The 24,654-nt window shown below is 33.9% G+C and overlaps 2 protein-coding genes and 1 pseudogene across 2 annotated transcripts in view; 1 reads left to right on the top strand and 2 right to left on the bottom strand.

Moving 5' to 3' along the window:
* LOC139780831 (uncharacterized) overlaps window positions 1-24,654 on the bottom strand; it is a 91,110-nt gene that overhangs the window by 25,186 nt on the left and 41,270 nt on the right. Inside the window, exon 2 of the mRNA XM_071719538.1 lies at window positions 9,066-9,121. Coding sequence (XP_071575639.1) covers window positions 9,066-9,078 — 13 coding nt within the window. The 5' untranslated portion in view covers window positions 9,079-9,121. The remainder of the gene's footprint in view (window positions 1-9,065; window positions 9,122-24,654) is intronic.
* Window positions 2,295-3,328, bottom strand: LOC139780838 (uncharacterized). The gene has a single exon (XM_071719546.1). The coding sequence runs from the start codon at window positions 3,305-3,307 to the stop codon at window positions 2,678-2,680; it is 630 nt and encodes a 209-aa protein (XP_071575647.1). The 5' UTR covers window positions 3,308-3,328; the 3' UTR covers window positions 2,295-2,677.
* On the top strand, window positions 5,178-7,884 carry LOC139780826 (piggyBac transposable element-derived protein 4-like; annotated as a pseudogene).

Here is a 24,654-nt window from a genome sequence, read left to right as displayed (position 1 = left end):
TTTATTTTTTATAATTTTGTTTTTACTTCTTAATATCACTTTTGAAATCGGTTCGATTCTACGTTGATACACTTGCAAAGCTTGTCTAAATATTGCGTATTTGTACTTGTGTCTCTGAAACGTTTATAAAAGATCCTTGGAAAGCTTTGCTCCAACTTCCGTAAGCGTTCTCGGATATTTCGCGATTGCCTCTTTCTGAAAGTGAGGAAGATAATCGGGAGAACGACTCGCGTAGGTGCATTATGCTATGCTTTCGATAGCAATCACCGCGAATTGTCGCAGGAAAAATGGCTTAACGCGCGTTTGTTAGCGTAGATATTAGCTTTTAGATTACTCTATCCACGTTTTCCATGTTCTCTTGAGGAATACTGAAAGCTAATTTTGATATGGATATTTGAATAGATTAAATATACGAATTGCACGAGATAAGAATAACAAAATGTACGTCAAGTAAAAAGTAGCAAATAACGCAGGTGAATCTTTTATTAACTCACATGTGTGTGTTTCCTTTTTGCGAACGATGTAGCTCTTTATATTCATTTATTCTTTATTCTTATAGGAAGACGTGCGAGTTTTCCTTCAAGATTAAATTTATTAAAACAACAAATGATATACACGTCAATTATAAAAAATAAATTTAAATTTGTATAATTTAATATTACGACAAGCATCATTTCGCGAGGAAAAGGAAAATTAAACAAAGTGACGAGCAAATTTTGAACAAGTTGCATCGTAACAATGAATGTATGTGTGTGTAATTTTTATAACAATTATAAATAAATCGAGATAATGTGCCTTAATAAATTCTTTCTAATTTAATTTAAAACAATTCAAGTTTTGTTGATAAATGTCAGGTTTTTTAAGGCTTGTTCTTCTGATCCCAAACAAATGGCGAGAACTTGAAAAGCAACGGTACTACATTTTACAGCTGACCACTCTTACTGCTGGCACTTTTGTCAGATTACGCGTTTACTCGCGCTCTTCCTGTGTAGCTACATATATATTTCCTGTATATTCGCGAATCCTAATGTAAATGTAATATCGAGCGTTTTCTAGAATGATAAAAAGCGAGATGAGACAAACGACGCGAATAATATGAGACCGCTCTACCGCTAATTATATCCAAAGAAGTAATTATACTTTCTTCCGTGCTCAGTGATCCGCGATAAAAGCCTAACCACATAGCGATAAGCTTCCTTGACGAAGAAACGAAAGTGTTCACCGATGCGTGACACTAAAGTGCCATGTCTGTTAAACACTCTCGAAAAAAAGCCCGGATAACTGTGCGCACTTCATGGCCCGTAGTATTACCGGAAACGGCTGCAATACAGACGAGAAGCTGACGGCTCTAACTAGTATAATCCCACGGGATGCTCGGAACTGTTTGCAATACCATGTTTCGATTACAGTAAATGTTAATATTGTATCATGTTGCATGTAGCAACGATAGTTTAAGTTTGTGAAAAAAAAAGACGAGCAAAAGTAACTTTTATTACGAATTAATATTAGAAAAAAATTGTCGCGATTATTTGTTCGAGTTTTAAAATTTGCCATGCACATTGTAATAATGTATCTTATCTTTTCTATTTTTCTATAATGCTGAGCTAGATCAAACAGTTTCCAAATATTTATACTTAAGCAGATTTACCTGTTTCTTTAAATTTGACATCATTTTTTTGGTATTATCAATAATGCTTTCTATAAAAATAGTAATAAGAAAATTTGCTTTTGCCCAATTTATGAAACAACCATACCTTTTCCATGTATTATAATTTGACATTTCTAAAAAAACTTCGGTAAATATTTACTTTTAGAGGAACACCTCAGAACGACTCTAACTTTGATATATAGACATACATATTGGTGAATTTATGCTGCTAAGCAAATTCCGTTATAAAAAAGCAGGCGGCAATTGTTTAAGCAAAAGTTTAATCTAAATTTCTTTGATCTTTGCATGTATATTTTGGTATTATGATTGAGAGTAACATTGAAAAAGAAACGCCTGGGCAGAAACTGAGAGGCGGAGGATACTTTGCCCAAGTATTCACAATCCTTCTGACAATGCACAATTGTTTACCTTTTCATCAATGTATGGGCACCCGGATATTCACTGCGTGTTTTCGATATGCACTGCGACAATTTCTTTATAACAGCTGTTTTATAACAGGCATCGATTTTAGGGGTTTTCTAACGGCCTTTTGTGTTTTGTTTCGGGCGGAGAAAACGAGTTCCAACAAGTACGGCCTGTGCGAGCTCTCACTGCTCTCACAAGGGAACGGTCCGGAAGTGTCCCTACCCGATTTGGATGCGCTTTGGATATGTTGTTGAGCATCAAAAAATATTAGACTCGTATTTTTTTTTGCTGCTTATCTCGACGTTTATTGGTTGAAAAAACCCGATTTGGAACCTACCCGATTTGGATGCGCTTTGAATATGTTGTTGAGCATCAAAAAACATTAGCACGTGTTTTTTTTTGCGGCGTATCTCGACGTTTAGGGGTTGAAACAACCCCTCGAAAATAACGGATTTTATAGTTTTTTGCGAATATCTTCGAAAATATAAGGCGTAACGACAAAAAATTTGTACGAAATGTTTATGGCTTTTTGTGCTCTTTACAATGGCGTAATCAGATTTTTCAAATTTGTCACATTTTTTAATTTAACTCCACCCCCACCTATTATTTTTGCCATGTAATTTTAAATCTTTTCACCCACGTTTCTGAAGCTTTGAATCCTGCCGCATTTTCCTCTTCTTGTGCTCGAGAAGCCCATCGTGCGATGTCAATATCATGAATAATAATTCCTCTTTCAAGAGCTTCATTAAAACAATTTAATGTATATGCAGAAATTTTTTCTAATTTTTCCAATCTACTACCACCTTCACTAATTTGGATCTCCCATCGTCGTAGTTGTCGTATTGATGTAACTTTTCTGAACCTTCTTTTAACTCCTTCAAACGATTTTCCCCTTGTTTTACCACTCCTCCAGTATTCCACAGCTTTCCTTTTATAGTCATTTGATATTGTTGCCTCAACAGAGCTGCAAATAACTTCTTCCGGAAGATATACTTTACCATCAGCTTCCTCAAATGAATCAACTCTTTCCGGTTCTGGAATCTCATATGTATCATAAAAACCTAAAGTTTCTTCCTCTTCTACGTAAAATTCTTCGTTTTGTATTTCAAGCAGCATACGTTCAATGTTTCCTTTTACTTTTTCTTCCTCCGAAGTTATCGGACTTGGTGAATAGTTGAAAGCAGTGAAAGTTGCAGAAAGTAGCATTATTACATTGTATGGATTAAACTTCATTCTGAAAGATATTAAAATTAAATATTTGTCTCGAACTTTAATTATATAAATAAATACGCACTTTATAATTAATGGAGTAGTTTTTATGTTAGGTTTGATACCGTCTCTTTCTCTTCTCTATTTCTTGATTACAAAAGGTATGTGAATCAAAATGTAATTAATCAAAACTGAATAACAATTCTGCGTTTTGCGTGTGTAATGACAATAGAGAGACAGCAATAAAAAATATTGAAATATTCTGATACTCTGACAAGGAGGTAATCTGTAATTTGAAGCAAACAAAAAAAATTAACTTTATTAACTAAAAATAATTTTTTCACAACACCTCCACGAAAAGTTCGACTTTCCATGCTTGGACTTTCCTCCCTAGGAAGGAAAGTGGTTACTTTCCGCCCGCTATGCCGCCCTAGCGTGAAATTGGTCACTTTCGCCCCTCTCTAGGCATGAAAGTCGAACTTTTCATTAGTGTTGTGAAAAATATCGTGTGCACCTCGGATCAAAAGCTTTTTCAGACTCGTGTGATTTGCCGCTCTCGCCTTTGACTCGGGTGGCAAACTTCACACTCGTCTGAAAAACGCTGCTTTCTCTCGGTGCACAATACACTATAGTAGGTGCTTACAACGTGACATTTTATGAACAAAAAAGATTATATAGTCACTGGCAAGACTGGCAAAGATTGAGTAAGAGCTGAATAAAAAGTTATATTCAATATCAAAGAAAAAAGTAACAAGCGTAAGAAACCAATAAAAGTTAACAATAAAAATGCACTTACATGTTCACAAAACGACAGCGTACATACAACACAGTTCTTTACACTTCAGACTTATGATCTGAAATGCTTGCTTTTCGGAATTATGACACAAGCAAATGATATTCAAATGCGTGAATTTAGTTGTTGATTTTGTTGTGCCGTAACCGGGATAGTATATTATTGTAGCGGTTAATGTGACGTACGTGTTCGTTCAGATTATGATTTGCGACTGCCCGCCCAATCTTACAATTCGGCGGTATTTATAATGTCGGAGTCGACATTCCGTTGCTAGTCTAGGACTCTCGAAATAGCGTTAACCTTTCGCTGTAAGTGCCTTGCGCTGGCCCTTGCATCAGCGCTTTCGGTCATCCCGGAGTTGAAATGGAAATTTTTAAGCGTACGGCGCAACTGAACAGAAATAACGCAACACCTACCTACAGCGCGACGCCTATACCACATATCATCTCGTCTTGCCAAAAATCTAATAATGGTATCATAATAAAAATACACATGGATGTATTTGGCATTTGACGCTATTAAATTTGCGTTGGAAAAATTGTTATATTTGGCAAAAATAATAGGTGGGGGTGGGGTTAAATTAAAAAATGTGACAAATTTGAAAAATCTGATTACGCCATTGTAAAGAGCACAAAAAGCCATAAACATTTCGTACAAATTTTTTGTCGTTACGCCTTATATTTTCGAAGATATTCGCAAAAAACCATAAAATCCGTTATTTTCGAGGGGTTGGTTCAACCCCTAAACGTCGAGATACGCCGCAAAAAAAAAACACGTGTCTAATGTTTTTTGATGCTCAACAACATATTCAAAGCGCATCCAAATCGGGTAGGTTCCAAATCGGGTTTTTTCAACCAATAAACGTCGAGATAAGCAGCAAAAAAAAATACGAGTCTAATATTTTTTGATGCTCAACAACATATCCAAAGCGCATCCAAATCGGGTAGGGACACTTCCGACCGTTCCCTTGTCAGTGCTGAGTCAGTAGCAAATGTGAACAGACATATTTTATGTAGTTAAGAGTTTTTAAATACTTTTTTAATTAATTAATTTTTCGTTAGTTATCATTAAGTTTTAATACACAGATGGAAGAGTTATCGAATGTGCAATTTGCAAGGTAAACAATGTTTTTACACCATATTTTCGAAAAAACAAGTTTTTTTCAAGCAAATATATTTGCTGAAATGTTTAGATATTACTTATTGCTAAAGTTAATGTTATTATTTTAGGTTAAGTGCAGAAGAAATAAAATAATACATAAGCAATCTATTGGATACCATTGAGTTTTCGGAAAACGAATATTTAAGTATCCAACAATGATGAAGATTGGGATCCCATCATTAGTACATTACAATCTTGCAATGAAACTTCAAACAATGAGACGAACGGTACATATAAAGTGCAATAATTTGGAACAGGCCTGTCTAATCGCCAGGAGCGAAGGAGCCACCGATCCTATTCTTACCGCTTCGGACTTTCCTCATCATCACGTTCCGTAGCAGCCGATGTAGTTGATGTAGCTTGATGTCGCGCGGCGTCGTATCGTAAACGTTTTTATTTACTCATAGAGGAAGTTGGGGTAATTTGAAATACGTGAGCAAGTTGAATTATCACGATATCTAGATTATTAAGTGTTACAACCTAGCGAACAGCAGTGGAATTATACTAGCTGCTGGACCGCTAACGTATGTACAAAGCGGCAGCGTGGCACAACGTATCATAAAGTTAAAAACTAAAACTGAAGATTTGATGTGTATCTGTTACAGCGTAAGATTATAGTATATAAACTTTTATTATAAAGTCAATCTGGTTCACAGATTCTTAGTCGCTTTTTGTTGCATGTAAAACTAATTGTAAGAGAGAACTTTAGTGTAGTCTATTTAGCAAGTGCCATTTCTATTATGGTGTAAATTTCTATTGTGTACGATAAAAAGGTAAAAATACCGATATCGGATAATTTCGAGATAGTTTGTATAATACTTTTTATAAGTATTGCATTTTATATTCTATTGTTTCTTTCTTTCAGGAGTAATAATATTATGGTGAGTACACATTATAAGTATATATATTATTGTGAACAAAAGTTTTGAACATGTTAAATATATTTGTATGACATTGTTACAAAGAGCACAAAAATTAGAGTTTAATAAATTACAATAAAATAAATATATAATATAATAATTATTATAGACTATTTTATTATTAATGTGTCTTAAAATATAATAAAAATTATTTTTTTGCAAGATTAATAAAGTGGTTTAAATTACCCGAAAAAGTTTACCTTTGAAAAATTAGTTATAACATTAAATTCACTATAAATAAACGAAATTTATTAGAAACACGTTGTTTCAAATATTTGGCATTACAACTCAGCGAAAATAAAGTTCAATTATTTTTAATAGTTTGTTTAATAGTTTAATATTTAATAGTTTTGATAGTTTTTCAAGTTACCTTGAAAAAGGGTGGTTAAATTACCCCAACTTCTTCTAAAGTGGGAGAGCCGAGCTCCGAAGTAGAGGAAAGAGCCACGAGTGGCTTGCGGGTCGCGGATTAGACAGGCCTGACTTAGAAGTTTTTGATTATTTACTTTTTATGTAAAGTTATTTACAATATTTCTTCTTTTATTTGAAGTTGGTGCTCGCGATTTGGAAGTTGAAGACGACGATGAAGACAGCGACAAGAACGAAATGGAAATATTGCCAAAAGGCCTTTTGAAGGCAAAGGACGGAACAGTATGGGAACAGACAGTACCTGTTCATCATCAAACTCCAGCATACAATATCATTCGTAAACGAAGTGGCCCTCGTCGATCGACCAACAATTTGTCAATTCGTATACATTTCGATGCTTTTTCTCCCTTGACATGATCGACATCATACTTAGATGCACAAATCAAACAGCATGCGTCGTGTACGATGAATAGAATAGAAAAAACCCGGATAAAAACCAAAATGTGTGGAAAAGTGTAACATCTTGAGAATTTGAAGCTTTTTTTGGAATACTAATCACGGCAGGTGCTAACCATTCGAATACCGATCATATGACTGATATGTGGAAAATTACATCATATCCTTTATATCGAGCCACTATGAGTTTGAATCGCTTTTGGAATATTTTAAGATTTATTCGTTTTGATGATTTAAATATGCGAAACTTACGTCTAAAAGATGATAAAGCTGCGCCGATTCGTGATATATGGACCATATTGAACAGTAATTTGAAAAAGTATTACAGACCAACAGAAAACTTGACAGTCGACAAACAGCTGTTTCCTTACCGAGGACGAACCAGATTCACCCAATATATTCCTTCGAAGCCAGCTAAATACGGAATAAAAGTATGGTGGATATGTGACGTTGAAAATTCGTATCTTATGACGGGCATTCTGTACACAGGAAAATCTGCAAACCGTGAAGAAAATCAAGGTGAAAGAGAACATATTGTGAAAGAATTAGCTGCACCGTTTAGAAATTCTGACAGAAATATAACTACAGATAATTTTTTTACCACGCTACCATTAGCGAAACATCTCTTGTCGTGGGGATTGACACTGGTTGGAACACTAAGAAAAAATAAGCCATATATACCGAGAGAAATGGGCGCATCAAAAACCCGTGCAGAGTTGTCCACGGTGTTCGGTTTTCACGAAAATTTGACGATATGTTCTTACGTGCCAAAGAAAAGCAAAGCAGTTATTCTACTGTCAACCAAGCATTACGACAAAACTATTGAAGGCCCGAAACAAAAGCCAGAAATCCTGCATTTTTATAATAAAACAAAGTCCGACGTTGATGGACAAAATGCTTGAAACTTATACGACTTGTAGACAGACAAATCGATGGCCACTCGCATTTTTTTATAACGTTATAGACATCGCTGTCCTCGCGGCATATCTAATATATTTGGTAATTATGTAGTAATACGGACCACCCTCCGATGACCTTGACCTTGCCATATGTTGTCAAGGTCACCCTCCTGAGTGACCTTCGGAAGGTTTTAGCCGTCGCTCGTTATTCGTTAAAAAGTTTGGAAAATATAGCAGCTATTTTGAGTATTGGAAGGCATAAATGACTAATAAAAAAGTCGAAATAGTTCACGCATACACTTTCCACGCGAAACGAGGTGCCACATGGGTTCGTGGCGTGCTTTACAAGCTCGTTGGTACAAAAAATAAATTTGATAATATACGTGTTTTTCCACAATCAATAGATAATTTTTCTATTTTATAAAAATAATTAGTATTTATTTATAACAAAAAATCAAACTATTTATATTGCAACAAAACAATTCGTGAATTATCCGGATATCCGTTCATTGACAAAAGAGTTTTAAATATACAAAGATCTTTCTTATCTCTGATTAATAAAAACAAATGTAAAAATTTATGCGGAAATGTACGCAATCTTATGTTCTAAGCAGTTATGTTTGTGTGTATCATTACTTAAATTATATCTTTTGTTTATACAATTATCGTCGGCTTTTTTATAATGAAAGTTGCCTAAGCAGCATATATAAGTTTAACAATATATGTCAAAGTTAAGTTGTTCTGAGGTGATCCTCTAAAAGTAAATATTAACCAAAACTTTTTCAATATTAGATTTCTATTTTTCCACTCACAAAGAAGTAATTTACAAAATTCCTCAGATTAAGGAATTTTGTAAATTATGAACAAACGTTTTACTCGACTTTTATAATAAAGTGGGAGAATATGTATGAATTAAATCTATCTAAAAATTCTCTTGGGGGGAGAGGATGAGAGAGAAATAGAGAGAGAGAGAGTTTTATGATAACTGATAACTGTAATTAATAAATTATTATTTGTAATTTAAAAACGTACCAGAGTTATGTTTCTTGGATTAATAAATTTCTTGCAAAATTGTTTGCAAAATAAAGTTTAGTTAGTAATATAATATTACTGTTGAAATTTAAACAATCAGATGTGACTGCCATACTTCTTACACAATGCATGCGTATGAATTCTGTACGTACCTTTTAGGTCCATGTATTTCGTGGGAGTTGGCAGTCTAGTATAGTGATGCCATATTCTGTAAAAAAAATCAATTTTGAATCAGTTCTTTTTTAGAGTCGGAATTTTTATAATTAATTAATCGAAAAAAATGAATCGATTCCAAAGAATCGATTTAAATTAAACCTATAGTATGTAACGTGACATAGTCACGTCCCCTGTCCAGACGGTAACTCGACCGAGGGGAACGTCCGGGATGTCGCCTCCGCCGGAGCGGGGCGGGGCGACAGCGTCGGAATTCGGTAGAAATTATATTGTTTACGAGAATTTCAGATGCTGAGTAGATGGCTAGGAAAGATTGTAACGACTTTAGTCGCGCCGCGGGAATTACGGGAGGCGTCTTCGGAGGAGTTGGCCGGCGGGCGGGTCACGTTTGGGCCCTTTGCCGATTAAGCTTGGAGCGTTTCGCGGGGCGAACGCATCAGCCAACGACGCCGGGATAAGCCCAGAGGAACTCGCCACGGGGCATTGCCGCCGGTCGATTTGCCTTGGCTTGGCCAGCCTAGCAGTCGAAACCGGCTCGGAAGTCGCGGCCTGGACAGCCGGACCCAACATCGTCGAAAATGCCGCCGACGGGCGAAGCAATCAGGAAGGGCGCCGACAGGGGCGGAAAGTCGAGCGCTGCCTTCGCGGAGGGCATACCGGCGGTCGGGCTTGCAAGCACGGCGCGCAGGCGCGCGGGCCCAGCGTGATCCGTGATCCCGCCGGGCCAGAGGATCGTCTGGATCGTCACTGTCGTGTCGGCGTGGCGAGAGACAACATCCCGGAAGGACCGGCTGCCGAGCTTGCGGAATTTGTAAGGCCACTACTCGAGCATCTCGTAAACCACGTCTGGGTACAAGTAAGATACGCCTGGCGGTCGGGGCCCCTCCGAGAGTCGCGTAGAGTCGCGGAAAGCATGTGTTGTCGTCTTGTTCCGCGTTAAAAGAGTCACACGTGTACAAGGGCGAACTCGTCGTGTTCGGCGTTAAGGTATCGTTCCGCGTTAGAGTATCTCGTTCTGCGTTAATGACCGCGTAAATAATTATCGAGGGAAATACGGGCGGAGGGCCCGGCCGGCAGAGTAATACGTGAACGCCCTGCCCGAAGAATCGCACGCGGCCGACAGTCGCCGTGTAATTCGTTGTAGTATTCGTTCGTGTATTAGCGTCTCGCGTGATTGTGGTATTCGTTCGTGTATTAGCGTTCCGCGTTCGTGTATTAGCGTTTAGAGTAATAGCGTTGTGTGTAATGTAACGAAGTGTCCTTCGCGGCTGACGGAAATTGTCGCTGAACGGGGGAGTACGGTTCGCGCAATCAGATCCCGAGGCGGGAGGCACGAGTATTGGGTATTGTGTCGTGTGGCGAGGTGCCCTTCGCGGCTGACGGAAATTGTCGCGGAACGAGAGAGTACACGGAAAAAATTTTGGGGCAGTTGCTGACGCAATTGCGATTGTTGCAGCGCAAACCGGAGATGAGTTTCGCGTTCACGATTCGAAACAATGCTCTCTTTTTTTTGGGACAGCTGCTCTCCCAAACTGCGACGACTGCGATCTGAAAGCGTTGGTAATGCAGATACTTTCGTACAAGAGGCAGCACTGTCTTTACCATTGGGTACACACAGTACAATTTAAGAACATTACCGACATTTCGCGCGTCAGATGCCTCCCCGTGATTCGGGAAAGTTGCTCTCTGCAATGTTTGGGACAGTTACTCGCCCAAATTCGAGTCGGCAGTCCACTCAACTGTGATGTGAGAGCAGCTTTACCATGCAAAGTGCAGCAGGCCACTCATAATTTTTTCCGTGTACGATTCGCGCAATTAGGTCCTGAGGCGGGAGGCCCCTGTATTGGGTATTGCGGACTTCGCAAGGTATCGCCGCGTTCGTTGATGTAATGCGGGATATCCGGCGCGGAGTCATTACGGGGCTTTTCGTGGGACGCCGCGACTAGCCATTATGGGACCATTTGCGAGACGTTGCGAATGGTCATTTCGGGCCTACCAACTGGGGAATGGGCAGTTGGAAAGTAGTCGCGCGTAGGTATTGTGTATTGCGTTGCGTTCGTGTAATCGCGTATTGTGTATTGCGTTCGCGTAATCGCGTATTGTGTATTGCGTCCGTGTAATCGCGTCTTGTATATTGCGTTCGTGTAATCGCGTCTTCTATATTGCGTTCGCGTAATTCGCGGCAATCAATTATAGCAGTCGATGTTTTTTTGCGCTCTTATCCGCCGCATCATATTCGAGAAGTAACCATTGTAATTCACCGATTCATTCCGAAGTAGCTTGATTCAGAAGTAACCTTTGTAATTCACCGATTTATTCTAAAGTAACTTGATTTTGAAGTAACCTTTTCTTTCAAATACATTACATTGTTATTCTTATTATTTGTGTGTGCTAATTGCGTTGCGCTTCCCTCTTCCTCCTCTCCGAGATCTAACAGCGATCTAAAGTATCTAGAATTCACGCCTGAGATATTTTGCGTTTGAGTATTAGTGTTGGAATTAGAGTAACGTGGTGCGCGTACTCGCACCTGGCGCCCATATCGAGCTTTAGTGAAAATACCCGGTCGAGCTACCGTTGATTTTTTTGGGGGAAATATTTAGGAAAGCGACGGCGCGCTTCTCTACGGCCGGCGAGACCGTGAGGACATCGTCGTCGTCGTCATAAGTATTATTAAACACTAGACAAGGATATTATATATTAAATACGTCATATTTTATACAATTAATGCGGGAACTCTTTTTTTTCTAATTGGTTGGTGTTTTCACAATCTAAAGAAGCGTAACATAAGGTAAAAGTACCAATAACTGGCCACTTAAGGATACGAAGAAAATAAATCTTAAATCTAATACATAAAATTAATTTTATGCTACAAAAAACTTTTTTATTCAGGAAGTTATAACTATTTTCTGCTTAAACGAGTAAAAAAAGTGATATTTTTTGCGGTATTTTATTTAAATTAAATAAAAATGTAGTAGACATCGATGTACCAATACATGACCAGCCAAAATGCGATTGTCCCAGCGTCCAAATTATGAGGTCCTAGTAACTGGCCATGACTTTTTAAGTGTATTAAAATAATTTTAATGAAAGGAATTTTATTTTGCAGAGCAAAAGCAAGAAGAAAATAATATATAAGTTAATAAAAAAACATTAGAAAAGTTAAAAATATAAAAATATTAGATAAAGAAATGCTTAAGAGGTTAGAAAATATAAAGTCTTAAAAAAAGTTTTTACAGTCTAATAAATAATTTATTTTTATTATTAATGTTTTAAATAAATAAACTTACTTATTATTATATAAAAAATGGTTTTACAATCTAATAAATAATTTATTTTTACTACTAATTTAATAATTAGATTAAAACTTTAAAAGTTTAATACAACACATTTTAATAGACTATTTGTAATAGTTGCTGATGTTTTTTTATCAGAAAAGGATCATAATTATAGTGGTAACATAGGTGGTAATATAGTACCTTTAGCATTTACTGTAAACAAAATAGTTATGCTTTCTTTCTCATCATCATGTACCTACAATTTTATAAAGACTTTGATCCTTTATAAGCCAATACACTGTCTGCCTTTGAAACTAAAAAAAAAGAAATTTCATCTAACAAATACTTTTGATAGATGGATGTCCAGTAGGTTTAACTTTTGTAAATGTTCTTTCACTTCTCTGAATTAATTCTTTAAAATATCTTCTGTTGCTGATGCTCAATTCATTGTCAAATTTTTAGCGATTCTTGGAGTCACATCTGAATGTCTCCTTTATTATCCTTTAAAGAAGACTCAGTGATAAGTTTCTGCACACACTGAAGAAGTTGACTGGATTTTCTATTGCAGCCAAAGAGGTTTTCCTGTAACAAAATCTCAACATCTTCAGTGTGTGCAGAAACTTAATTATCACTGCGTCTCCTTTCAAGGATAACAAACCAGGCAGACACTGGTAGGGAAAGTTTTTGTCGTAGACATCCAGATATGACTCCAAGAATCGCTCAAAATTTGACAATAAATTAAGCATCAGCAACAGAATTAAGATGTTTTAAAGAATTAGTTCAGAGAAGTGAAAGAACATTTACAAAAGTTAAACCTACTAGACATCCATCTGTCAAGAGTATTTGTCAGATGAAAGTTATTTTTTCTTGGTTCCAAAGGCAGACAGGCAAATAACTTACAATTTGAGGTTATGTATACTACAAGTCAATAAAAATGAACGAAAGAAATGCATAAAACAGAAAAAATATACAATTTAGTATACTATCATTATAAGTAATGTTTACAAATAAATATACTTACAAATTTCGTACAGAAAACTTAAAAACAAAGCACAAAAACTCGAGCGCGTGTTGCGGCTAGGTACTAGGACACACAAGTAAGCACTTGAGATGACAGTTCGCCCAATAACTGGACAGTTGGCTAGTTTTCGGGCAGGCAAGATTATCACGTTACCGATTCATAGCCATGTAAATTTTTATTGAAAAAACAATTTAAATGAGCAATTTTTTATTTTTTATTTATTATAAATATTCTGAAGATTATATAGAAACTTTATTTATGCAGAAATATCTAATATTATGATTATTATTATCTTAACAAGTATCACACATTCCTTAGCCATATCTTAAGGAATCTATGAAGACTCACGGTGCATTTGACTACGATATTTCAAACAATTTTTAAATATTTTAAACAAAATGTTTAGTGGCATAATTTTTTATATAAGACACTGAATAACCAAATAACATAAATCAGTAAAAATATTTCTCTTTCTTTATGTATATAGCTTAATAAAAAATAAAATGTCCAGGTAAAGGGACATGGTCCGTCATTGGTACTTTTACCTTAAAGCAACTTAATAAAAACAAATATATTTTCTTAGATTTAGGGTTAAACCATCGTGTTTGACTCTTTAAAAAGTAATTAGAATATGGCACAGCTAATATCAAACTTGTTATCTGAATCTTTTAATGGGTAACGCCACTCTAGCGCCCCCTAATTTTGACAATTTTTTATGGGAATATAGTGAATGGAATACGTACATTACAATGAAACGTTTTGTTCAAACGTGCACCATTTTTACAAAAAATAATATTTTTTAATTTCCGTATGTACTTCCCGAGCTAATCTTATATAAAACTAAAAAATTTTTGGTTTTTTGTTCCAGGTCAAAAATTGGAGGAGAAATCTTTCCGGCCGCAGAACACTTCCGGCTTCCTTTGCTGAGCTCTGGCGCCGCCATTTTGTAAAAAAAAAATTGAAAAAAATTATGAACACACTTTAAAGTATGTACAATAAAGGCCTTTAAACAGATTTTGTATTCCATTCACTATATTCCCATAAAAAATTGTCAAAATTAGGGGGCGCTAGAGTGGCGTTACCCCTTAATGGCATTTACAGTCAAAAGTTTTAAATTAGTATTTGACAATAATTATATGTATATGATATGAAATATGTATATATCCAGTAATAAATTTTATACTACATGCCTTATAATTAAATTATGCTATTTTATACTACAGACTTTATAAACTATGAACGTTTATATTTTTAAATTGATCCCAAAATACTTGCTTTGCACCATTTTCACTGAAATTTAGCACTAATATATAGCTATACTGATGACAAATATAAGAACGTGATCCCCTCCATCCAAGTCGTAAATAATCATTTCGACGAAAAATCGATATTTCAAGAATCGGTAAAGAATCGATTTTTAATAAAAAAGAATCGATTCTCGATGACTCGATTAAGAATCAGGCATTACTAGTTTAGTATATAATATAGATGTGGAGCCACACAGAAGTGTACGCTCATCAATCGCATGTTCCAACATTTCTCCTTTTTCATGACTTCTTTATTTTATACGGAAGGAATCAACTCTACTTTGCTGATAAACAGTAAGTAGTATGAAAATTAGTTTTTCTGATTAATTTTTTAATTCAGTTTCGAGTTACAGTAATTTTCTTTATTCACTGTATTCTTTTGTTCGACGTATTGTTAGATCGTTATTACGTGTAAGTACCGAAAAATGAGATAAAAGATATATTAAATAACATAAAAAAATACATTTTAAAAAATTTTAGTCACTTAGAGAAATTAAGCATAAGTGTAGAGAACGTAAGCAATCTAAATTTTGCAATATTTTTGTTTCTTTTTTGGTGCTCGTGCACGTGTGTCCAACCACTACATGGTAGAAGAAAACATATTAGAGCACACACGTACTCGCGATACATCTCAGGTTTACAAAGAAACATTTCTCTGTTAGAAAAATGTGAAGAAACTGTCTTTTCTTTAAAATATTAAAATATTTAATAATATGCATATGTTGCAAAAATTAAATTTTTCTTAAAAAAAAAAGAAAAAACACAAAGCATGTGCTTGCGATGTTTCATATTTGCAAAGAAATATTTCACTAGGTATTTTGTAAAATTTTAAGAAACTTTTTTTTAAATTATAATTATTTAATAATGACATGTATATGTTGTTAAAATTTAATTTTTGTTTGCAAGAACGAGCACACAATTACTTAAGGGGGTATACCACCTTTGAGCATGAAATTCAACCTCTTTTTCACGATTTTTTTTAACATATAAGGAATAGAGCAATCGAAAATCGGCTTTAAGGGGTCTTTTTATTATACATTGAAGATGTAAAAAAAATTTTTTTTGTATATATATAAAATTATTCGTATATAAAATATACACCCTGTCAATAGAGGCCGTGTGCGTCCAGCTGGTGTACACGATTTCGGCTGACTGGTATAACCTAGAACAGAAATCCAAAAAAATTCTTAATCTGTGATAGATTGGCTATAGAGGTACGTAGGATTTTTGAAAAATACTGATTTTTGCGAAATTGACACTAATTTGAACAAAAGTGTCCAAATTTACACTGAAAAATCGTGTATAAAATTGGTTCACAAAAAAAAAACTAACAATCCAATTTAAAAACGGCTACGTACCTCCATAGCCAATCTATCACAGATTAAGAATTTTTTTGGATTTCTGTTCTAGGTCATACCAGTCAGCCGAAATCGTGTACACCAGCTGGACGCACCGGCCTCTTTTGACAGGGTGTATATTTTATATAAGAATAATTTTATATATATATACAAAAAAATTTTTTTTTACATCTTCAATGTATAATAAAAAGACCCCTTAAAGCCGATTTTTGATTGCTCTATTCCTTATATGTTAAAAAAAATCTAATAAATGAAAAAAAGGTTAAATTTTATGCTCAAAGGTGGTATACTCCCTTACCCTTATAGAAAAATACACTCAACCCATAGAAAAACCCTTAAAGTTGGGTGTGATTTCGGACCGCCAATAGAAGGTTAACCATCATTTAAATGGTTAACGTTCTATTGGCGGTCCGAAATCACACCCAACTTTAAGGGTTTTTCTATGGGTTGAGTGTATTTTTCTATAAGGGTAACCTCACAAATAATCTCAATTTCTTTTTTCACACAACGAAACAGTTAAGTGATATACTTATTAGATCGATCACTTGGGAAACTCACAAATAGTGCGCATACATGTTTATGTAAGAACTATTTTAAGACGCCAGTTTATACTTATGTTCCATACACCTGCACACGCAATTTATTCTATACATTTAAGGATGTTCTGGACGCACTGTCCCAACCAAAAGTATGCAGGAAATATTAAAAACACCGATATTAATTCTCCAGAGATTCAAAGACAAAAAATGTATATAAATAGCAGTTATCTTATACGGCACATCTAATAGAATGTAAAAAATTTAGTGACTGTAAATAACTATTGATGATCTACTTGTGTGTAAAATATCATTATATTAGCATTTTTTAATGTTCACACTTTTCTCTGAAAAACCCTTTGTAAAACGGATATTCAAAAATTGATAACTTTTTATCCAAATTGTGAATTGATTTAAAATTTGGCCTCGAACTTTGAAAGAGAACACAGAATATGATATTAAATTTTCATCAACTTTGTAGCATTTTAACTAACTATCCAGAACATCCTTAACTAAAAAATATTTGTAAATTACATGTGTATAATGTTTTTTATTTTTTTTTATTATTTTTATTCTTTTTATTACTTCTTTAACGCTACAACAAAAAGTTGTTACAGAGTTACAATATAATATATTGCAAGATATACATATTTTATAAAACACTATCATAGAGAAATAAAAAAAAGTTATAAAGAATATAAAATAATTATTCATTAATTATTTATTCTATTATAAAAGAATGACTCAATAGTGAAAAAATTTTTTAGTTTAACATATTTATTTTAAATTTTATGCATGCACGTAATATTCCATAATAGAAGTACATTTTATTAGTAAAAGAGTGAAAAAAGTAGTTTCAGTTTAAAAAGTAATGTTTTTGAAAATAGATACCTTATATACATAATTCTCAATAGAACAAGATTTATTCTGTTAATTGAAATCTTTTTGTACAAAGGCTACAATATTCATCTACAGAACTCTAAAAATCTATAGCTTAATTACGTCACATGCATGCAAACAAAAATGTCAATACTAGCAATGTGAGTAGAAGCAAGATAAACTTAGATTATATAATCTTTACGCTATAATTATAAATATATTATAATGCATTTTAGCGTATGCTACAAAAGCAAGAATTATTATTCTGTGTATTTTTTAGTCTGTTTTTAGAGAGAAAATATGACATTCTATAATGAACCTTTATATTACGAGAGTTGTAGTCGATATCCTTATGTCGGTAGAGTATTCGTAGGAGAAGAGGATAACGTTGACTCTTTATCTATCAATTTGTGAAGAGAAGATTTGTTGCTAAAAAGCACCGGAATTATAGTATATATTATACAGCCCCTGACATAATTGGGCCACCCAAATTTCCAAACTATGGAAAATTATTCCATTCATCATGTTTCATTGCAGAAAAGTATATGCTAGTATGTGTATTTTCTAATATTATCTGTTGTTGTCCTGTAGAAAGTAATCGCAATTAAAATTGATGCTACAAAATTTTCCACTATTTGACAAATTTTTACCTTTTAATACAGAAAAGATATGATATTTCTAACATCTCAATATCTCCATGGCAAAACAAGGACCCCATGAAAAATGTTTGGTTTATACAATGGTATAGGGCAGTCATCGAAAGTAGTTATATTGGTATGTAATATTTGAGTCAATAAATAAGATGTTGTTAAAGAAGATACGCTTTTGTTGAGAAAAGAGTATAATTATATATTGTTTTGCAGATATTGAGTTTCATGAAGCTGTATATCCAATCAGAGTCTCTATTTACGAAATATGTAATCCTGCAGTGGTATAAAAACTTATCGAGAAATAACTCCTGCTTATGTGCAACTTCTTGGACAAAAATACTCGCGTCGTATTTTACCAGAAAGTCATTCAAATTATGCAAAGAGTGTGAAACTCTCTTCAGATAAATTCAAGGAGCTATCACGTTGCAGTTTGTCTGCGCTTCCTGTAAAGTATTTAAAAGTCTATTTCTCATAGTATTTGTTGCAATGCCATGTTGTGTATTAAAAGTTTTATATTTTTTCTTTGCAGAATGAAGTAATACTAAAAATATTAAAAAATTTAGATTTGACGACGTTATGCCGCATGAATTATGTAAATAAATGCTTCAATGGTTTAATATATGACCCCGAACTCTATACATGTTTAAACATGCGATGTGTACCTCATAGATTTATGCGCGATATATTTTGTTACTTTACATCTAGATGTATATATTTGCAGCAGTTAGATCTTACAGGAAGCTGCTTTAATGTTAGGGATTTCGTAAACTTTCTTGATAATTGCGGCAGGCGTTTAACGCACTTAAGCTTAAGTTATAGCCCATCGGTCGACAATATTACCCTACTTAAAATTTCAGAAATAGTTCAGAAAAAGTTCAGAAACACACACACACACACACACACACACACACACACACACACACACACACACACACACACACACACACACACACACACACACACACACACACACACACACACACACATATATATATATATTGTCAAGATTATTGATAAATTGCATATAACTAATACATGGTTTTTTTTAGAATTGGACCTCACTTCTTGTAACGACATAGACGACAAAGAGTTTTCGTATCTCGAGAGCCTAAAGAGTTTAGAATATTTAAAACTTTTTGGTACATGTATAGAAACTCAACGTCTTTGCAAAATACTGCAAAAAATCAACGGATGCGTGAGTTACATTTGGCACCTATAAGCGGTATAAACCTTGACTTAGACACAGTTGCAATAGAATTGAGAAATTCATGTCGTTACTTGGAAGCAATACATTTACTGTATACAAGTAATGTTACATCTCAGGTATTAATGCCCTCACTGACTGTAAGAATTTACGAAAAGTATACCTTCCCCTGTAAGTGTGTGAATTTAATTTTCTTTTACAATATATGTTACGGTATTCTTTATCGAAATTTGTGTTTGCTTTTTCAGCATTTTGAGCATCTTTAGAAAGTTACATTAATTTTGTTTGTGATTAAATTACGATAATAATTATATGATTTTTGTTACAGATTTGGACATCCAATCGCTCATGATAGCTTGGACAGATTACTTTCTTCCTGTCAACGCCTGGAAGTAGTTTGTTTGTGCCGTATTGTCCTCACTGATCGCAATTTGGAATTACTAGTACAGTGTAAAAACTTGGAAAAGTTATATTTTTTTCGGGTGGAACTTGATACACTTGATAAGTATTCCATTATTTTAGAACAATGTTCAAAACTGCAAGAGTTTTATCTTGTATTCTGTAATATTAGCGATTTTTTGATTAACGAATGGAAGGAAAGATATCCGCATGTGTCCGTCTATACATACGACACAGACTGATCGTTTGAATAATTTTTATTTACCATTTTGGGATATATAAATCAATTAACTTTTTAAAAATTGTTTAGTAGTAGTAACTAGGTTGTAAAAGAAATTAATGCCTAATAAAAACGAAATATTTATTTATTTATAATTTTGTTATTTTCAAACAGTTTTATCTTTCTTTCCTTTTTCATAATTTTACTTCTTTTGGGGGAATAATGATATTTTTTTGCTTGGAATAGCTGTTCGGTAATAAATTGCAAGCTATATTAATAACATCATCAGCAAGTTCTTGGTATTTTTTTCTGCAGCTGTATGTCTTTTCCAAGAATTTGTTTAGAAATGGATCTCCTGTATCACAGGATTTTTCTAGCCACAGTTTTTTAAACAACTTTCTGTAAAGTTTGTTGTAAAAATTTATTTTTATATTTGTCTGAAACTGAACAACTCATCAAAGCTATTATATGATTACAAATATTTAAAATATCTGTAGGAACTGGAACGCTTCTCCGTTGCAAGTAATCAAAGTATTTATCATCAACAGGACCATTATTTTCGCGAAGAATAGTTTTGCATTGCTGACATTGTTTTGAACAACTTTATGTACAACAATATCTGTGAAATAATAATAAATTATAATGAATAGTAATGGATATATTTGTACTGTAAAAGATTGCAAAAATACCACAGTAGAACTAAGGGAGATTTTTTAGATTTGCAAAGATCTTTAAAGATAAAATTTACTAATATTATTATAGAGGATATTACGATTTCCGAGGCCTCTTGATTTGACGACGGTTTTTGATAGTATTTTTTACGCTAAACAAAAAATTATTTAAGTTTTATAGGGCTAACTGCTCTGGTTTTCGAGATATGTAGTTTTCCAACTGCACAGACCGCGTCTTTTCGTGTCCAACTGCACAGGCCGCATTTTTTACGGTGTCCAGATGAGCCGTGTCCAAATGAACGGTGTCCAAGTGTACCGTGTCCAAATAAACCGTGTCCAAATAAACGGTGTCCAAATGTACCATGTCCAAGTGCAGGCCACTTTTTTTTAGGTCCATATATTTCGTGGGAGTTGGCAGCAGTGTACCCAGATCAGGGACCAAGCAAAAGTCACAGAGAGCCGAGCGATGGAGATACGCACACGAAGAGAAAGCACGTACGTGTGCCAGAGTTCCTATAATAACAAAGCTATAACGGTGTCCTAACTGTTATTATAGGACCTCTACTGTGCCTTGACCGCCGAAACAAGTACGTGTTTTCTCTTTGTGTGCGTATCCCCACCGCTCGGCTCTCTATGACTTTCGGTTCCTCATCTGGTTACACTGGTTAGCAGTGTCTAGTTGTCTCCCAGCGAGAAATGACCCATCGAATCGACGTCTAATTGACGTCGAAAACATATATCGAAAAGTAACTGAAATATTCATCGATTTCGATTGATTCATGTCACAACTTTCGATGAATTTTCGACTCAGAATAAATCGATTTCGACTCGATATTGAATATTATTTCCTTACTGCAGCTATGGGCCGATTTCATCGTCTCCGATTAACATGATCCTCCGATTAAACTCACTCTTCGTCTCTTTCTAAGGGGGCAGTTAGAAAGAGATGAAGAGTGAGTTTAACCGAAGGTTAAAGTTAACAGACATTGGTGAAATTGCCCTAAAAGGGACAGTTAGAATGATGATCAATATATTGAATATTGAAAATTTGATAACATGAGTGCCTAAACTTAGAAATATAATTTTATTTCAACATATAATGCAAAAAAAAAGTTATATATTTCATTTTTTATTAAAATATAAATAAAAATTTAATTAAAAGTTTTGTAACCAATAACTATTTATTTCTATATACTATGTAGATAAATGTAAATACAAATATCTTATTGTATTTACTACGTATTGTATTTATTATTAATATTTAATTAGTTGCTTAATTTAATTTCTTGTTTAATAAATGAGCAAATGTAGTACTGAATGTACCTATTGTATAATATTTCAATTTTCAAAACAATTGTCAAATTACAAACAGGAATTTTGTTGTGACTTTTACAGCTAGTTATAAAGTAACTATTTAATGGAAATGGAAGCAAAAAAATTAATGTTGTAACACAATTATTATGCTCAAATCATAAAATCTTTACATTATCCATGTCTGCCAATACATATAATTTTTTATTTATATTACATTCTATATAATGTTATTATATTTGACAGACGAATCAAAATAGCTTCAAATCGATATTGAAATGATGAAATATCGATGTCTTAACAGAAAATACATAATTTGCCTGTTTAGAGTCTGGCGCGATGATTGTTTGTCACAAACAATCTCTTCTTTTTAAAAATGTCATAAAGCACAAACATCGAAATAAGCTTCAAATTTCGAGCATTATTTCGATATGATGTAATATCGAATGATTTCGATGTCAATTAGACGTCGATTCGATGGGTCATTTCTCGCTGGGTAGTACCTATATAAATATAAATGCGGACCTACATAGAAGTGATGAGATAAAAGATACATAAAATAACATTAAAACAAGTAGAAACTTGCACATTGCTTCCTCATAGTTTTTAAGTGTGCAAGTAGAAACTTGCACATTGCTTCCTTATAGTTTTTAAGCGTGCAAGTAAAAACTTGCACATTGCTTTCTCATAGTTTTTTGTGCAAGTAGAAACCTGCACATTGTTTCCTTATAGTTTTTAAGTGTGCAAGTAGAAACCTTCGCTCACAAAGCTCCTCTATGAGGAAGCTTGTATTTTATTCGATGCATAATTATTAGTATTTATTTGTTTTGGCTTCCTCATAGAGGAAGCTTTGTGAGCAAAGGTTTCTACTTGCACACTTAAAAACTATAAGGAAGCAATGTGCAGGTTTCTACTTGCACACTTAAAAACTATGAGAAAGCAATGTGCAAGTTTTTACTTGCACACTTAAAAACTATGAGGAAGCAACGTGCAAGTTTCTACTTGCACACTTAAAAACTATGAGGAAGCAATGTGCAAGTTTCTAGTTGCACACTTTTTTTTATTGTGATAAGCTTTATTGCGGCTAATATCTGTTATACTAATATCTGTTATACTATTACAAAAATCAATTAAATAATTAGTTTTTATTAAAATGATCCCTACTAATTTTTACACTACATGGTCCATATATGGACTTTTGCATATGGACCTTTGATCGCGTATAAAGCTGAATCTAATCAACTAAATCTTAAAGAATTATATATGAAATAGGGGTAGAAAAGACTAAAGAATATAATAAAATTAGAAACAGCCCGATATCTTAAAATTTGCGGAAGTTAGAGCTATTATAAGCATTTCTAAAAAAATTATGGACCTTTGATCGCGTATAAAGCTGGGTCTAATCAACTTAATCTTAAAGAATTATATATGAAATAGGGGTAGAAAAGACTGAAAAATATAATAAAATTAGAAATAAACCAATATCTCAAAATTTGCGGGAATTAGAGCAACCACAAACTTTTCTACAAAAATTCTAAATTTTATTAAAAAAGAACCGCTTTACCGATCATCGCCAAATTCAATCCCAACCTTCCTTACATGATACTCTATCAATTAAAAAAAAAATGCATTCCGATATCTAAAAAATTACGGAAGTTAGAGCATAAACGAACATTTCTACAAAAATTCTAAATTTTATTTAAAAAAAACCGCTTTACCGATCATCGCCAAATTCAATCCCAACCTTCCTTACATGATACTCTATCGATTAAAAAAAAATGCATCCCGATATCTAAAAAATTACGGAAGTTAGAGCATAAACAAACAACAAAAGCGTACACACACACACACACACACACACACACACACACACACACACACACACACACACACACACACACACACACACACACACACACACACACACACACACACACACACACACACACACACACACACACACACACACACACACACACACACACACACACACACACACATACATTTTTTTAATTGATAGAGTATTATGTAAGGAAGGTTGGGATTGAATTTGGCGATGATCGGTAAAGCGGTTCTTTTTTAATAAAATTTAGAATTTTTGTAGAAAAGTTTGTGGTTGCTCTAATTTCTGCAAATTTTGAGATATCGGTTTATTTCTAATTTTATTATATTTTTCAGTCTTTTCTACCCCTATTTCATATATAATTCTTTAAGATTAGGTTGATTAGACCCAGCTTTATACGCGATCAAAGGTCCATAATTTTTTGAGAAATGCTTATAATAGCTCTAACTTCCGCAAATTTTAAGATATCGGGCTGTTTCTAATTTTATTATATTTTTTAGTCTTTTCTACCCCTATTTCATATATAATTCTTTAAGATTTAGTTGATTAGATTCAGCTTTATACGTGATCAAAGGTCCATATGCGAAAGTCCATATATGGACCATGTAGTGTAAAAATTAGTAGGGATCATTTTAATAAAAACTAATTATTTAATTGATTTTTGTAATAGTATAACAGATATTAGTATAACAGATATTAGCCGCAATAAAGCTTATCACAATAAAAAAAAGTGTGCAACTAGAAACTTGCACATTGCTTCCTCATAGTTTTTAAGTGTGCAAGTAGAAACTTGCACGTTGCTTCCTCATAGTTTTTAAGTGTGCAAGTAAAAACTTGCACATTGCTTTCTCATAGTTTTTAAGTGTGCAAGTAGAAACCTGCACATTGCTTCC

Source organism: Temnothorax nylanderi, unplaced genomic scaffold (genome assembly GCF_030848795.1).
Source record: "Temnothorax nylanderi isolate EJ_2023f unplaced genomic scaffold, tnyl_v1.0 TNYL_tig0300_pilon, whole genome shotgun sequence".
NCBI lineage: Eukaryota > Metazoa > Arthropoda > Insecta > Hymenoptera > Formicidae > Temnothorax > Temnothorax nylanderi.
Note: the sequence above shows the minus strand (reverse complement) of the source record. Positions and strands in the feature narration are given on the sequence as shown.